The 16,738-nt window shown below is 45.6% G+C and overlaps 1 protein-coding gene across 1 annotated transcript in view; it reads right to left on the minus strand.

Annotated features, from left to right (window-relative positions):
* LOC121585340 (F-actin-uncapping protein LRRC16A-like) overlaps positions 1-16,738 on the minus strand; it is a 250,051-nt gene that overhangs the window by 66,685 nt on the left and 166,628 nt on the right. The window contains exons 18-21 of the mRNA XM_041901721.2: positions 8,340-8,351; positions 7,724-7,805; positions 5,394-5,493; positions 5,131-5,185 (exon numbers count right to left, since the gene is read on the minus strand). Of these exons, the coding sequence (XP_041757655.2) occupies positions 5,131-5,185; positions 5,394-5,493; positions 7,724-7,805; positions 8,340-8,351 (249 nt within the window). The remainder of the gene's footprint in view (positions 1-5,130; positions 5,186-5,393; positions 5,494-7,723; positions 7,806-8,339; positions 8,352-16,738) is intronic.

Below are 16,738 nucleotides of genomic sequence, written 5' to 3' on the forward strand. Positions count from 1 at the left end.
GGAGAGTTCTCCAAAACTGTATGTTTGCCTTGAGATTTTGCATCAGAGAAGGGAAATTCTCTTTAAATAGTGAGGAGTATTGTTTGGTAACTACAATTCCAAGGTAGATACATTTTTCTGAAGATAACTTAACTGGAAGATGTTCTAGCCAGGAGGTGTTTTGCAACCGTATGGGCATTAATTCACTCTTGTTCCAATTTATTCTGTATCCCGAGAAGGTACCAAACAAATTAATCACCTCAAGAATAGCTGGAATACTAGCTTGGGGTTCTGTTACATAGAGGAGAATATCATCTGCATATAGGGAAATCTTATTTAGAGTATCTTTAGTATTATAGCCGTGTATTGCTGAATTAGATCTGATCGCTTGAGCGAGAGGTTCAATAATTAGGGCGAAGAGCATAGGCGACAGCGCACAACCCTGCCTTGTCCCTCTGTGAAGGTTAAATCGGGGCGACATTGATTGGTTAGTGAGTATTCTCGCACAGGGGTTCCTATATAAAAGCTGGATCCAATTTATGAACCCATCTCCAATATTAAATTTCTGTAGGACCTTGAATAGATAGGGCCACTCAACTTGGTCAAAGGCCTTTTCAAGCGTCAAGAGATATAACGGCAAGGTCCACGTTAGGTAACCTCTGAGAATACATAATGTTGAAGAGGCGCCTGAGATTGAAGAATGAGTTTCTATTAGGGATAAAGCCGGTCTGGTCCGAATGGACCAATTTGCCAATTAAAGTGCTAAGCCTGTTAGCCAGAGTTTTTGCTAAAATCTTTTGGTCTGTATTAAGGAGGGATATTGGTCTGTGTGACCCTACCTCTTCCGGATCTTTACCCTTCTTATGTATAACTGTAATAAACGCCTCATCCAAAGTAGATGGGAGAGCTCCATCCTCATTGGCCCGAACCAACATTTTGTGCAGGTAGGGAGATAGCATGTTGCTGAATGTTTTATAGAATTCACCAGGGTATCCATCTGGGCCCGGGGTCTTGCCACTCTTTAGAGATTTAATTGTTCCTCTAATTTCTTCAAGAGATATTTCCTTATTCAGGAAGTTAGAGTCTTCCTGGTTCAGGGCAGGAAGATTACAGTCCTCCAAAAAGTTTTGCATAATTAAGGGGTTAGGATCCGCTTTAGATGTATATAGAGTCTCATAAAACTGACGGAATCTGTCATTGATGTCTTTGGGGGAGGAGAGTAATTCCCCAGATGCAGATTTAACTTTGTGAATCATTCGGTCACTCACGTTTTTTCGAAGTTGTCTGGCGAGTAATTTGTGTGGTTTGTCACCAAACTCAAAATATTTTTGCTTGGCATAGAGAAAAGATTTGGCAATTTTAGCCGAGAGGATCTGATTGTATTTAAATTTTAAAGACATAATTTGTTTATGTTTCTCCATAGATGGATGTCTAGCATTCTCCCTATCCAGTAAGTGAATTTGTCCCTCCAGTTCTACCAATTTTTTTCTGTTTTGCCTACTCCTGGCAGTCTGAAAGGAGATGATACAGCCTCTCAAATAAGCCTTCAGCGTTTCCCACAATAATGCTGGGGAAGTCTCTGTGTTGTCGTTGGTATCAAAGAAAAATGTAATTTGGTCTTTAAGATGTTCACAGAATGTTGGTTCTGTGAGGAGCTGAGGATTCAACCTCCAGACCCTCTCGTTTGGTACGATGTCACCCAATCTCAGGGAGAAGGTGAGTGGACTGTGGTCAGAGATTATAATATCATGATATCTCACATTACAGGTATAGGGGAGTAATTTAGCATCAACCAAAAAAGTAGTCAATTCGAGTATATACATTGTGGACATGAGAGTAAAAGGAGTATTCCCTACCCGTAGGATTAGAGATCCTCCATATATCAAATAAGTTAGAATTTTTTATGTAGGTATTCAAGAATTCGCTTGAATGGGAGGTAGGGGTTCGCCGGGTAGAGGATCTATCCAAATATTGGTCTAGTACACAGTTAAGGTCCCCTCCAATGACCAGGTTAGTATGGGAGATATCTGGAATCAGGGCAAGGACTCTTTTGAAAAAAGAGGGGTTATCAATGTTTGGCCCATAGATATTTAGTAGAGTTACAGAAGTAGAATGGATCTCTCCTATTACGATCACATAACGACCCTCTTTATCCACAATAGTGGTTTTATGTAGAAAGGGAATTCCTTTCCGTACCAGAATCGCTGTGCCTCTCGTTTTGGCAGAGAAGTTAAGAGTGATACACTTGTCCCACCCACTTACATTTAAGTCTGTTATGAGATTTGTTTTTCAGATGGGTTTCTTGCAAAAATATAATATCAGACGAAAGTGCTTTCAAGTGGGCTAGGACCCTGCCTCTCTTAATTGGTTCGTTTAAACCCTTGACATTCCAGGAAGTGAATGTAAGTCCCGCCTCCTCTCATTTGTAGTTCCTATGGTGGCCTGCATAACTTGTAACTCACTAAAAAGGTAAGAAAGCGCACCAAACCATCACGATCAGCATATGTAGCACCTACACCCGAGCAGTATCCAACCCACCCCTCCCCCCCGCAAGCACCTTTACTCTCCACCCTGTTCCCCTACTTTCCCCAACCTTTACCCCCCATCAACCCACATTTAACAGGCATACACACATAGGACAAAAAAAAATGAAAATAAAAATAACAAACACATTGTCTGGCCGATGCCAAAAAAGCACGGCGCGACCTCGAACAAGAGGTAAAACACAAATAAAATCCCAACTATGCGCTCACCTCTCACTATCCTAGAACTTCTACTAACATATGAACTGAGGAGGCTCCCGCACTTAAAGTGTTCAATTAGCATCTAATAAACCTAAACAGAATAAGTTGCAACTTAAACATATTGCGCACTTAAGGTTAATCTTGGGTCAATCCCTGAGATAAGCAAGATGTAACATCACAAGATTCTATTGCTAAGCAATACCGGTCTAAACATAAACCATCAGTAACCGACATAGACAGCAGTACAGTTACATATTGTGGGTTAGGAGATGGGAACAAGGATTTTGATAAATTGAACGTACCCCCCAATCAAAAAAATAACAAAGTAAATAAAAATGTAAAAAAATTAAAAATACATATGTGCACACATACACATATACACATCCACACACACACACACACATACATACATACATACATACATACATGTGCATACCTACATACATACACACACACACATACGTATATATATATACGCACACACACACACATATACACACGTATACACGCACACATACATACACACACCCCAAAAAAATATACATATAAAATAAATATTCTTAAATATATACAGATACATACACACGCATACACACATCCATCCATACACACACATCTACATACACAAACATGCATACCCCAGAATAATAATCTATACAAATTTAAAATATACACATACATAATACTAAAATGCTAAAGAGAAAATAATAACAAAGTACAAATAATTATTATTATATGTACGCACAGGAATAATGTAAGAATTGAAAAATAAATAACGAAACAAAACAAAAATAGGGGAATATAAGTATATCCATCCGAAAGTGTCAATGATCCGACCTGGAAGGCCTCCCAAACAGGCATCGCTCTAAACCCAGTCGGAATGAAAGTGAAATTAACGTTAAGTGAGAGCTCTGACCGCCCTCCATTGGTCAGCTCATCGTATTACATGTTCGGTAGCCCTTGCTGAGACCGTTTAATACGGTTTCACCCGTTATGGTATGGTATGGATTCGGGTCCATGAGCAGACCTTAACACACAATGACAAGGCACTCTAACCTGTACGGGGGATTGGTGTATATTCCCGGACAAACTTCTCTGCGTCCAGAACCGAGGAGAGCCAGATCTTCTCCTCGGAAGGCGGGGTAATTCTTAGTCTTGCAGGGAAGAGCAAGGCTGGGCGAAGATGGAGTTTGTAGAGTTTGGTCATGACATCTCTGTAGCCAGCGCGGTGCTTTGCCACATCGGGCGCATAGTCCTCATAGACACGAAAAGGGGTGCCCTTTATGTAACAGGTTGCCCCTCATTCGAGCCTCGCGCAGGATAAGATCCTTGGTCTTGAAACTGTGACAACAGATGATTACTGGGCGAGGACGCTGGCCCGGTCCAGGCACTGGGACAAGGGCGCGATGTGCACGGTCCAGTAGGGGATCCGACGCCAAAACATCCGGTCCCATTGCATCCTTCAGTAGCTTGGCGAAGAAGTCGGTTAGGCGAGAGCCCGCCTCCACCCCTTCTGCCAGACCCACCACGCGAAGGTTATGACGCCTGGATCTGCCCTCCAGGTCGATCACTTTCACAGAAAGCTTCTGCACATTATCCTGCAATGACGTGCATAGTTTCTCTAACTCGTCGATCCTACCAGCGTTGAATTCTGAAGCTTTCTCAAGGTCCACAATACTCTGGCCCTGCGAAGCGACCGTTCGAATGGTGCTCTCGATTTTAGTGTCCAGTTCAGCAATAGTAGCCTTAAGATCCTCCGCTATAGCAACACGTAGTTCTCCCAAAGCCCGGGTAAGTTCTGTAAGTGTCACGTTGTTACCTGTGCCTTCCGCCATGTTTGTCTCGTTGTTTGGTGGGGAGTAGGCCTCTGATGTGGATTTATTGTCCTTTGGTCGCTTATTACTAGGCATTTTCACATAGAAAGTTACAATATTGTATTAGAAAGAAAAGTTTGTTGTAACAAGTGCAATAAAGTAAATTATTTTAGATTATTTCGCAAAAAAGTTGCGGGAGCCTCTCACACACAGCCGTTCACTCCAACATGCTAGCTCCGCCCCCGTTTTCAGTTTTCTCTTCCCCACTCAGACCACTCCCAGACAGTCCAGCAAAAATCTTGCCTGAAAAATTGCTCTTTGCTAAAAAGCTATTTTTGTTTATTTTTGACTATTTTAATTGAAAACAATCACAGTAAGGTTCTTATTTTTTTACCCAGAAATGATTTGATATTGACATAAAAAACGTCTGCATTGGACCTTTAACCATGTTAGTCTCGTTGAGCAGCGACACATCAGTTTCTGATAGTAATACTTGCTACTGTAACCTTGCAGGTGAATTAAGTGGTTGACTAGGAAAGACACAAAGGGTTTCTCTGATAATGAAATTCAACTCATACTGATTGAAAACTCACCGATTCCTCTTCCTGAATCATATGAACCAGGTTGTCCAAGACAGGGGCAAGATGTCTGAGAAAGAAAGAGAACAGATAATCAGGTTAATATAGACGAAAAACAATGACAATATGGCGTCACAATGGTGTGTAACCGTATGTGTGTATGTTAAGTGTCTGGGATGTGTTGTGTGAATGCTTCCATCTCCAGCCAGACAGTAAGGATATTGGTCATGACCCAGCCCTCCCGCCGGTGCTAGCCTAGCCCCCCCCCCTAGTCTTACTTGGACTTGATGTTGTTGAAATTCTTCCCCAGTGAGAGGTGTCGGATGGATCGGTTCTTGGCCAGCCACACCAGCAGAGTGGACAGGTCAGAGTCCAGACCTGGAGGAAACAGAAACTAATCAACTAAAAAGGCATTTTGGGAGCCAAAGCAGTAACACACCTGATTTAACGAATCAGCTAATCATAGTCTTTAAATAAATTATTGTATTAGTCGAGTCAGCTAATCATAGTCTTTAAATAAATTATTGTATTAGTCGAGTCAGCTGTGCTACTGGTTTGTTGGGCTGGAGCAAAAGCCTGCACCCAGCCACCCACACAACCCTTTATACCCAGCCACCCACACAACCCTTTACACCCAGCCACCCACACAACCCTTTGGATATCACTGCTTTATAACCAGCCAGTCACACAACCCTTTGGACATCACTGCTTACACCCAGTCACCCACACAACCCTTTGGATATCACTGCTTTATAACCAGCCAGTCACACAACCCTTTGGACATCACTGCTTACACCCAGCCACCCACACAACCCTTTGGATATCACTGCTTTATAACCAGCCACCCACACAACCCTTTGGATATCACTGCTTTATAACCAGCCAGTCACACAACCCTTTGGACATCACTGCTTTATACTGTATCAACTGCATTCCCTTGTCTTGTTTCACCATTGTCAAAGATATCCAGACTGGAGATGTTGTCTTAACATTAGAGATATACAGTGAGGGAAAGAAGTATTTGATCCCCTGCTGATTTTGTACGTTTGCCCACTGACAAAGAAATGATCAGTCTATAATTTTAATGGTAGGTTTATTTGAGCAGTGAGAGACAGAATAACAACAAAAAAATCCAGAAAAACGCATGTCAAAAATTTTATAAATTGATTTGCATTTTAATGAGAGAAATAAGTATTTGACCCCTCTGCAAAACATGACTTAATACTTGGTGGCAAAACCCTTGTTGGCAATCACAGAGGTCAGACGTTTCTTGTAGTTGGCCACCAGGTTTGCACACATCTCAGGAGGGATTTTGTCCCACTCCTCTGCAGATCTTCTCCAAGTCATTAAGGTTTCGAGGCTGACATTTGGCAACTCGACAGATTTTCTATGGGATTAAGGTCTGGCTAGGCCACTCCAGGACCTTAATGTGCTTCATCTTGAGCCACTCCTTTGTTGCCTTGGCCGTGTGTTTTGGGTCAATGTCATGCTGGAATACCCATCCACGACCCATTTTCAATGCCCTGGCTGAGGGAAGGAGGTTCTCACCCAAGATTTGACGGTACATGGCCCCGTCCATCGTCCCTTTGATGCGGTGAAGTTGTCCTGTCCCCTTAGCAGAAAAACACCCCCAAAGCATAATGTTTCCACCTCCATGTTTGACGGTGGGGATGGTGTTCTTGGGGTCATAGGCAGCATTCCTCCTCCTCCAAACATGGCGAGTTGAGTTGATGCCAAAGAGCTCAATTTTAGTCTCATCTGACCACAACACTTTCACCCAGTTCTCCTCTGAATCATTCAGATGTTCATTGGCAAACTTCAGACGGGCATGTATATGTGCTTTCTTGAGCAGGGGGACCTTGCGGGCGCTGCAGGATTTCAGTCCTTCACGGCGTAGTGTGTTACCAATTGTTTTCTTGGTGACTATGGTCCCAGCTGCCTTGAGATCATTGACAAGATCCTACCGTGTAGTTCTGGGCTGATTCCTCACCGTTCTCATGATCATTGCAACTCCACGAGGTGAGATCTTGCATGGAGCCCCAGGCCGAGGGAGATTGACAGTTCTTTTTGTGTTTCTTCCATTTGCGAATAATCGCACCAACTGTTGTCACCTTCTCACCAAGCTGCTTGGCGATGGTCTTGTAGCCCATTCCAGCCTTGTGTAGGTCTACAATCTTGTCCCTGACATCCTTGGAGAGCTCTTTGGTCTTGGCCATGGTGGAGAGTTTGGAATCTGATTGATTGATTGCTTCTGTGGACAGGTGTCTTTTATACAGGTAACAAACTGAGATTAGGAGCACTCCCTTTAAGAGTGTGCTCCTAATCTCAGCTCGTTACCTATATAAAAGACACCTGGGAGCCAGAAATCTTTCTGATTGAGAGGGGGTCAAATACTTATTTCCCTCATTAAAATGCAAATCGATTTATAACATTTTTGACATGTGTTTTTCTGGTTTTTGTTGTTGTTATTCTGTCTCTCACTGTTCAATTAAACCTACCATTACAATTATAGACTGATCATTTCTTTGTCAGTGGGCAAATGTACAAAATCAGCAGGGGATCAAATACTTTTTTTCCCTCACTGTAGAGAAGCTAGATATAGTCTTACCGTTGTCAGAGATATCCAGACTGGAGATGTTGGGGATCTCAGCGATGCATCCCTCCAGGATCTGTGACCCCCCAGACCTGAGCTGTCAACAGAGAGACAATATGAGATATGAGATACAGAACAGCAGCTTCCCTAGGGCTGGGATAACAATAGATGTGTAGATAAAGAGAGAACTCAAATGGAGGGAGATACCACACAGTCTATGGTACAACAATACCAACAAACGTGTTAGAAAAAGCAGGGAGGCTGAAGCAATACAATGAGATGTTAAAACATGCCATGTCTGTTCAGAACAGGGGACATTAACTACGCCACTATTCTAGGTACAGGGAAATGAACAACATGGATAATCTGACCACAAAACATTCACTTCAACAAGCATGAGTTGGTGTAATAGCCGAACAGCTTCTTCATTGAGAGACAGTTTAAGAATGGAATGAGAATGGAATGATGATGGCTGGAAAATGGGTGTAAATGAATGAGAACACCAGAGAAAGCAGTAAGGAGTAGTTAGGACTTAACATGAATTATAGCCAGGAGTTAACAGGAATTATAGCCAGGAGTTAACAGGAGTTATAGCTAGGAGTTATCAGTAGTTAGTCAGGGTAATACTTACACAGTGACCAAGCTTAGAGCAGCATTAGGGGGAGAGAACAACACACATCAGAGACATACAGGGACCAGTAGCTAGCTATTAGAGGTAACAACAACAACACACATCAGAGACATACAGGGACCAGTAGCTAGCTATTAGAGGGAACAACAACAACACACATCAGAGACATACAGGGACCAGTAGCTAGCTATTAGAGGGAACAACAACAACACACATCAGAGACATACAGGGACCAGTAGCTAGCTATTAGAGGGAACAACAACACACATCAGAGACATACATGGACCAGTAGCTAGCTATTAGAGGTAACAACAACAACACACATCAGAGACATACAGGGACCAGTAGCTAGCTATTAGAGGGAACAACAACAACACACATCAGAGACATACAGGGACCAGTAGCTAGCAATTAGAGGGAACAACAACAACACACATCAGAGACATACAGGGACCAGTAGCTAGCAATTAGAGGGAACAACAACAACACACATCAGAGACATACAGGGACCAGTAGCTAGCTATTAGAGGGAACAACAACAACACACATCAGAGACATACAGGGACCAGTAGCTAGCTATTAGAGGGAACAACAACACACATCAGAGACATACAGGGACCAGTAGTTAGCTATTAGAGGGAACAACAACAACACACGTCAGAGACATACAGGGACCAGTAGCTAGCTATTAGAGGGAACAACAACAACACACATCAGAGACATACAGGGACCAGTAGTTAGCTATTAGAGGGAACAACAACAACACACATCAGAGACATACAGGGACCAGTAGCTAGCTATTAGAGGGAACAACAACAACACACATCAGAGACATACATGGACCAGTAGCTAGCTATTAGAGGGAACAACAACAACACACATCAGAGACATACAGGGACCAGTAGTTACAGTGGGGAAAAAAGGATTTAGTCAGCCACCAATTGTGCAAGTTCTCCCACTTAAAAAGATGAGAGAGGCCTGTAATTTTCATCATAGGTACACGTCAACTATGACAGACAAAATGAGAAAAAAAATCCAGAAAATCACATTGTAGGATTTTTAATGAATCTATTTGCAAATTATGGTGGAAAATAAGTATTTGGTCAATAACAAAAGTTTCTCAATACTTTGTTATATACCCTTTGTTGGCAGTTACACAGGTCAAATGTTTTCTGTAAGTCTTCACAAGGTTTACACACACTGTTGCTGGTATTTTGGCCCATTCCTCCATGCAGATCTCCTCTAGAGCAGTGATGTTTTGGGGCTGTCGCTGGGCAACACGGACTTTCAACTCCCTCCAAAGATGTTCTATGGGGTTGAGATCTGGAGACTGGCTAGGCCACTCCAGGACCTTGAAATGCTTCTTACGAAGCCACTCCTTCGTTGCCCGGGCGGTGTGTTTGGGATCATTGTCATGCTGAAAGACCCAGCCACGTTTCATCTTCAATGCCCTTGCTGATGGAAGGAGGTTTTCACTCAAAATCTCACGATACATGGCCCCATTAATTATTTCCTTTACACGGATCAGTCGTCCTGGTCCCTTTTGCAGAAAAAACAGCCCCAAAGCATGATGTTTCCACCCCCATGCTTCACAGTAGGTATGGTATTCTTTGGATGCAACTCAGCATTCTTTGTCCTCCAAACACGACGAGTTGAGTTTTTACCAAAAAGTTCTATTTTGGTTTCATCTGACCATATGACATTCTCCCAATCCTCTTCTGGATCATCCAAATGCACTCTAGCAAACTTCAGACGGGCCTGGACATGTACTGGCTTAAGCAGGGGGACACGTCTTGCACTGCAGGATTTGAGTCCCTGGCGGCGTAGTGTGCTACTGATGGTAGGCTTTGTTACTTTGGTCCCAGCTCTCTGCAGGTCATTCACTAGGTCCCCCTGTGTGGTTCTGGGATTTTTGCTCACCGTTCTTGTGATCATTTTGACCCCACGGGGTGAGATCTTGCGTGGAGCCCCAGATCGAGGGAGATTATCAGTGGTCTTGTATGTCTTCCATTTCTGAATAATTGCAACCACAGTTGATTTCTTCAAACCAAGCTGCTTACCTATTGCAGATTCAGTCTTCCCAGCCTGGTGCAGGTCTACAATTTTGTTTCTGGTGTCCTTTGACAGCTCTTTGGTCTTGGCCATAGTGGAGTTTGGAGTGTGACTGTTTGAGGTTGTAGACAGGTGTCTTTTATACTGATAACGAGTTCAAACAGGTGCCATTAATACAGGTAACGAGTGGAGGACAGAGGAGCCTCTTAAAGAAGAAGTTACAGGTCTGTGAGAGCCAGAAATCTTGCCTGTTTGTTGGTGACCAAATACTTATTTTCCACCATAATTTGCAAATAAATTCATTAAAAATCCTACAATGTGATTTTCAGGATTTTTTTTTCTCAATTTGTCTTTCATAGTTGACGTGTACCTATGATGAAAATTACAGTCCTCTCTCATCATTTTAAGTGGGAGAACTTGCACAATTGGTGGCTGACTAAATACTTTTTTCCCCCGCTGTAATGTAGCACTTAGAGGGAACAATCCTCTGACTAAATCATCCGGTTACAAAAGCCCAGACATAGCATACAATTAGACAAGGGTTGTGTCCCAAATGACACCCTATTCCCTATGTAGTGCTCTACCTTTGACCAGGGCCTATTGGGCTCTGGACAAAAGTAGTGCACTACATAGGGAATGGTGTGCCATTTGGGAAGCACCCAAGAACACATACTGTAACATACAGTGAGACTGCTTCAAACCAATGGTTAATTATTACACCTCCAAAGACTGAAAGGCAAGAGATAATTTATCTCAGCAGCGGTTTAAATTTGAAACGATTTCGCTAACTGGGGTTCCTGCTGCATTGGTATTCAATGAATCTGTGGAAAGACATCTTTATTGGATTAGGTGATGGGGGTGAGAGAGTGTGTGTGTGTGTATGCGTACAAGTGTGTGTGTGTACGAGTGTGTTTGTGTGTGTGTGTGTGTGTATGTGTGTGTTCTTGTGCGTGTGTGCGTGACATAATTAGCGACGGCTATTCAATTTCATTCCTCTTCCTCTCTTTTATTTTTCTCTTCGCCAAGTGATCCATTATGTAGACGTTATAGTAGAGGAAGCTATAAAAACAGAGAGTGCTGTGGGATGTTGACTCTAAAAACGACCAACGCCAAAGCTATTGCACACTTTAGAATTCTTAAACTGACTAAGACTATTCAGCTAGATTTCACATATCTGGACCAAGGACAAGAGGATGAGTCTTGCTTTAGCATATCTGCTAATGTTATTAACGTTACATATTAGGACATACAGTGGGAAAAAAAATATTTAGTCAGCCACCAATTGTGCAAGTTCTCCCACTTAAAAAGATGAGAGAGGCCTGTAATTTTCATCATAGGTACACGTCAACTATGACAGACAAAATGAGAGAAAAAAAATCCAGAAAATCACATTGTAGGATTTTTAATTAATTAATTTGCAAATTATGGTGGAAAATAAGTATTTGGTCAATAACAAAAGTTTCTCAATACTTTGTTATATACCCTTTGTTGGCAATGACACAGGTCAAACGTTTTCTGTAAGTCTTCACAAGGTTTTCACACACTGTTGCTGGTATTTTGGCCCATTCCTCCATGCAGATCTTCTCTAGAGCAGTGATGATTTGGGGCTGTCGCTGGGCAACACAGACTTTCAACTCCCTCCAAAGATTTTCTATGGGGTTGAGATCTGGAGACTGGCTAGGCCACTTCAGGACCTTGAAATGCTTCTTACGAAGCCACTCCTTCGTTGCCCGGGCGGTGTGTTTGGGATCATTGTCATGCTGAAAGTCCCAGCCACGTTTCATCTTCAATGCCCTTGCTGATGGAAGGAGGTTTTCACTCAAAATCTCACGATACATGGCCCCATTCATTCTTTCCTTTACACGAATCAGTCGTCCTGGTCCCTTTGCAGAAAAACAGCCCCAAAGCATGATGTTTCCACCCCCATGCTTCACAGTAGGTATGGTGTTCTTTGGATGCAACTCAGCATTCTTTGTCCTCCAAACACGACGAGTTGAGTTTTTACCAAAAAGTTATATTTTGGTTTCATCTGACCATATGACATTCTCCCAATCATCTTCTGGATCATCCAAATGTAACGATCCCGGCAGTCTGAGTCGGGTCCTGTCTGTGGACTAGTTTTTCTGCTCGTGATCTCCAGTTTCCCGAGGGTTCTGGAACGCTCCGGGGAGCTCTCTTGATTTCCGCACCTGCATCCCATCAGCAATCTGCACACCTGGTCCTGATCATCACCCTTCTTAGGCTCTGGCCTAACATCCATTCCCTGCCGGATCGTTAGCCATGAACAGTAGGTTTACCAGAGTATCAGTCTTAGAGCGTCTAGCGTTAGTTTTGTTGTTTTGCACCTTGTTGGTTTGTTGTTTACTTACCTCCGTTTTGTTCCATCTGCAGTCACTCATCCGGGACCTTCATCCAACCTCTGCCTGGTGGTCGGCGGCTGCCGAGCCATGATGGGATCAACCACTGCACCCCCAACAACTAATCAACGCGCCCGCTCTGTTCCCTGGATTATTCAGCATCACTCTTGAATTTGTAAATAAACACTCACCTTCGTTTCAACTTACCTTGTCCTGGTCTGCTTCTGGGTTCTGGCTTTGTAACTCGTGACAGAACGATCCGGCCAGTAATGAACCCAGCGGACCTGGACTCTGTTCGCCATGCCATTTCCCATCAGGAGAAGATGTTGGGACAACATAGCACGGCACTACAGGAGATAGCGTTGTCAGTTCGGAACCTTTCTACCGGTCTGACGGAGGTCCAGAACCAGCGCAAGTTTCCGGTGGAGGATCCACTACCGGTTTCACCCATCTCGCCTGCCGCGTCTGGAGCTGTGTCCTTCCGTGAGCCCAAGGTTCCGACGCCGGATAAATATGAGGGGGAGCTGGGAAGATGCCGTTCTTTCCTTATGCAGTGTGGGTTAGTGTTCGATCTACAGCCCTACTCTTATGCCACAGACAAGGCTAGGATAGCCTTTGTGATTGAGTTGCTGCGTGGTCGAGCGCTGGAGTGGGCTTCAGCCGTTTGGGAACGACAAGACCCCTGCATGGCTTCATACCAGGGGTTCACGGCCGAGATAAGGAAGCTCTTCGACCATTCCGTCCGAGGGAGGGGACGCCGCTAGGCGCCTGTTTTCGCTTCACCAAGGAACTCCCGCAGCGTGGCCGACTTCGTGATCGAGTTCAAGACGTTGGCTGTGGAGAGTGGGTGGAATGAGGAGTCTCTGCAAGCGGCCTTTTACCAGGGTCTGTCGGAACAGCTCAAGGATGAGTTGATCTCCTATCCGGAGCCTAGTGACCTGGACAGCTTGGTAGCCTTGTCTATTCGGGGTGGATAATCGAGTCCGAGAGCGAAGGAGGGAGAAGCAATGGGGTCCGTCCAATCGATCAGCTTCTCAGTTCCCAGTCGGGTCGGGTGGTGGACCAGAACACGTCGATCATTCTCCACCACAAAGGATTAGTGGAGAGGTCCTCTCTCCCGATTCTGAACCCATGCAAGTGGGGCGGCACGGGTTAACCAAGGAGGAGCGTCAACATAGACGTAAGACCAACTGCTGCCTCTACTGTGGTAGCTCGGGACATTACATCTCCACTTGTTCCCGGCGGTCGTCAAACTGCCCGGCTCGCTAAAGTTGGGAGGACTTTTAGCGAGCCAGTTTCAACCTCTCAGTACCTCTGTCAGACCCCGTTTCCGGCTACCCTTGTGAACAGGAATCAGAGCTTAGCGATTAACGCTTTGATCGATTCAGGTGCCGATGGAAGCTTTCTTGATGCCGAGTTGGTGGAACAGCTGGGGCTTTCCAAGGAGCAATTGCCGGAAGCCATTGAAGCGACCACTCTGAACGGCAGTAGTCTGGCACGTATCACGATGAGGACTGAACCGGTTAAGATGCTGTTGTCGGGGAATCATTCGGAGATGATTTCATTCTTCATTCTGCCGTCTTCCCATGTTCCTCTGGTCCTTGGATACCCCTGGCTGAAGGAACACAATCCCACGTTCGATTGGGTGACGGGCAAGGTAACGAGTTGGAGCCTTGATTGTCATGCTAACTGTCTCAAGACTGCCTGTCCCCATTCGGTTCCCAGTCAGGTGATTGAGGCTGAAACCCCCAGATTTGTCCCTGGTTCCCGAGACATATCACGATTTGGGGGAAGTGTTCAGTAAGCAGAAGGCTCTGTCACTCCCTCCCCACCGACCATATGATTGTGCCATCAACCTGTTCCCTGGAGCTGTCTACCCCAAGGGAAGGTTATACAGTATCTCCCGCCCTGAACGTGAGGCTTTGGAGACCTACATCAAGGAGTCCCTAGCTGCTGGTCTCGTTCGTCCCTCGTCATCACCCCCTGGGGGCAGGATTCTTCTTTGTGGGTAAGAAGGATGGCTCTCTTCGACCGTGTATTGATTATCGGGGTTTGAATGACATCACGATCAAGAACAAGTATCCCCTGCCCTTGATGAGTTCTGCCTTCGACTCCTTACAGGGTGCTACGGTGTTCACCAAGCTAGACCTACGCAATCGTATCACATGGTCCGGATCAGAGAGGGAGACGAGTGGTTGACGGGGTTCAATACACCGATGGGTCACTTCGAGTATCAGGTGATGCCGTTTGGACTGACCAATGCTCCAGCGGTATTCCAGAGTATGGTGAACGACGTCCTGAGAGATATGATCGGTCTCTTTGTGTTTGTTTACCTGGATGACATTCTGATCTTCTCGAAGGAACCTTCCGACCACGTCCAGCATGTCCGGCAGGTTCTGCAGCGATTGTTGGAGAATCGCCTGTTCGTGAAGGCCGAGAAGTGCGAGTTTCACGCCCACACGACATCCTTTCTCGGGTACATCATCTCCAGGGGAGAGATTAGGATGGACCAGGAGAAGGTTAGAGCGGTTCTGGAATGGGCCCAGCCCGGTACGAGATTGCAGCTCCAGAGATTTTTGGGGTTTGCGAATTTCTACCGCAGATTCATCCGGGATTACAGCCGGTGGCCGCTCCGTTAACGGCCTTGACTTCCAGTATCAGGAGCTTCAAGTGGAATCCGGAGGCGGATCGAGCGTTTCTGGATTTGAAGAGGCGATTCACCAACGCACCGATTCTCTCTCAACCGGACACGGCCCGTCAGTTCGTCGTTGAAGTGGACGCGTCTGATGTGGGAGTTGGCGCCATCCTGTCGCAGCGATGCTCCACGGACAGTAAACTCCATCCCTGCGCCTACTACTCTTGTCGCCTTTGCCTGCGGAGAGGAATTACGATGTGGGTAACCGGGAGCTTCTCGCGGTGAAACTTGCCTTGGAGGAGTGGCGCCACTGGTTGGAGGGGGCGGAGCAGCCGTTTATTGTCTGGACTGACCACAAGAACCTTGCTTACGTGCAATCGGCTAGACGTCTCAACTCCCGTCAGGCCAGGTGGTCGTTGTTTTTCGGACGATTCAATTTTTTCCCTGACGTTTCGACCTGGATCTAAGAACGGCAAGGCGGACGCCTTTGTCTCGGATGTTCTCCAAGACGGAGGAGAGTGGGTCCAAGACCGAGACAATTCTCCCCCGGAACTGCGTCGTGGGAGCTGTTAGGTGGAAGATTGAGGAGGAGGTGATGGCGGCTCTTCGGACGCAGCCCGGTCCCGGTAACGGTCCACCCGGTCGGTTGTTTGTGCCTGAGTCGGTTCGTCCTGCGGTCCTCAAATGGTCCCACGCCAGCAAGATGGCTTGTCACCCTGGCGTGGCTCGGACGATGGCGTTTCTTCGCAGACGTTTTTGGTGGCCTGCCATGGCCGAGGATACTCGGGGTTATGTTGCTGCCTGTCCAGTGTGTGCGCAGAATAAGAGTACCAATCGGCCCAGCTCTGGACTACTTCACCCCCTTCCTATTCCCCGCGACCATGGTCGCATCTGGCCCTGGACTTTGTCACTGGGTTGCCCGCTTCTGAGGGGAACACGGTCGTTCTGACTATCGTGGACAGATTCAGCAAGTTCGCCCACTTTGTGCCAATTGCCAAGCTTCCCTCTGCCTCGGAGACGTCCGAGATCCTGGTTAGGGGAGGTTTTCAGGGTCCATGGGTTGCCCAGTGATATCGTTTCCGACCGTGGCCCTCAGTTTACCTCTGCTGTCTGGAAGTCCTTCTGTTTGGCCATTGGAGCTACAGTCAGTCTCACATCTGGGTTTCACCCCCAATCTAATGGTCAGGCGGAGAGAGCCAACCAGAAGATGGAATCCACGCTACGCTGCCTGGCCTCTTCCAACCCCACCTCCTGGGTCTCTCAGTTGCCTTGGGTTGAGTATGCCCACAATACTCTCCCTACATCTGCCACTGGGATGTCCCCCTTCCAGTGCCTGTATGGCTACCAACCTCCCT

Source organism: Coregonus clupeaformis, chromosome 17 (genome assembly GCF_020615455.1).
Source record: "Coregonus clupeaformis isolate EN_2021a chromosome 17, ASM2061545v1, whole genome shotgun sequence".
Taxonomy (NCBI): Eukaryota; Metazoa; Chordata; class Actinopteri; order Salmoniformes; family Salmonidae; genus Coregonus; species Coregonus clupeaformis.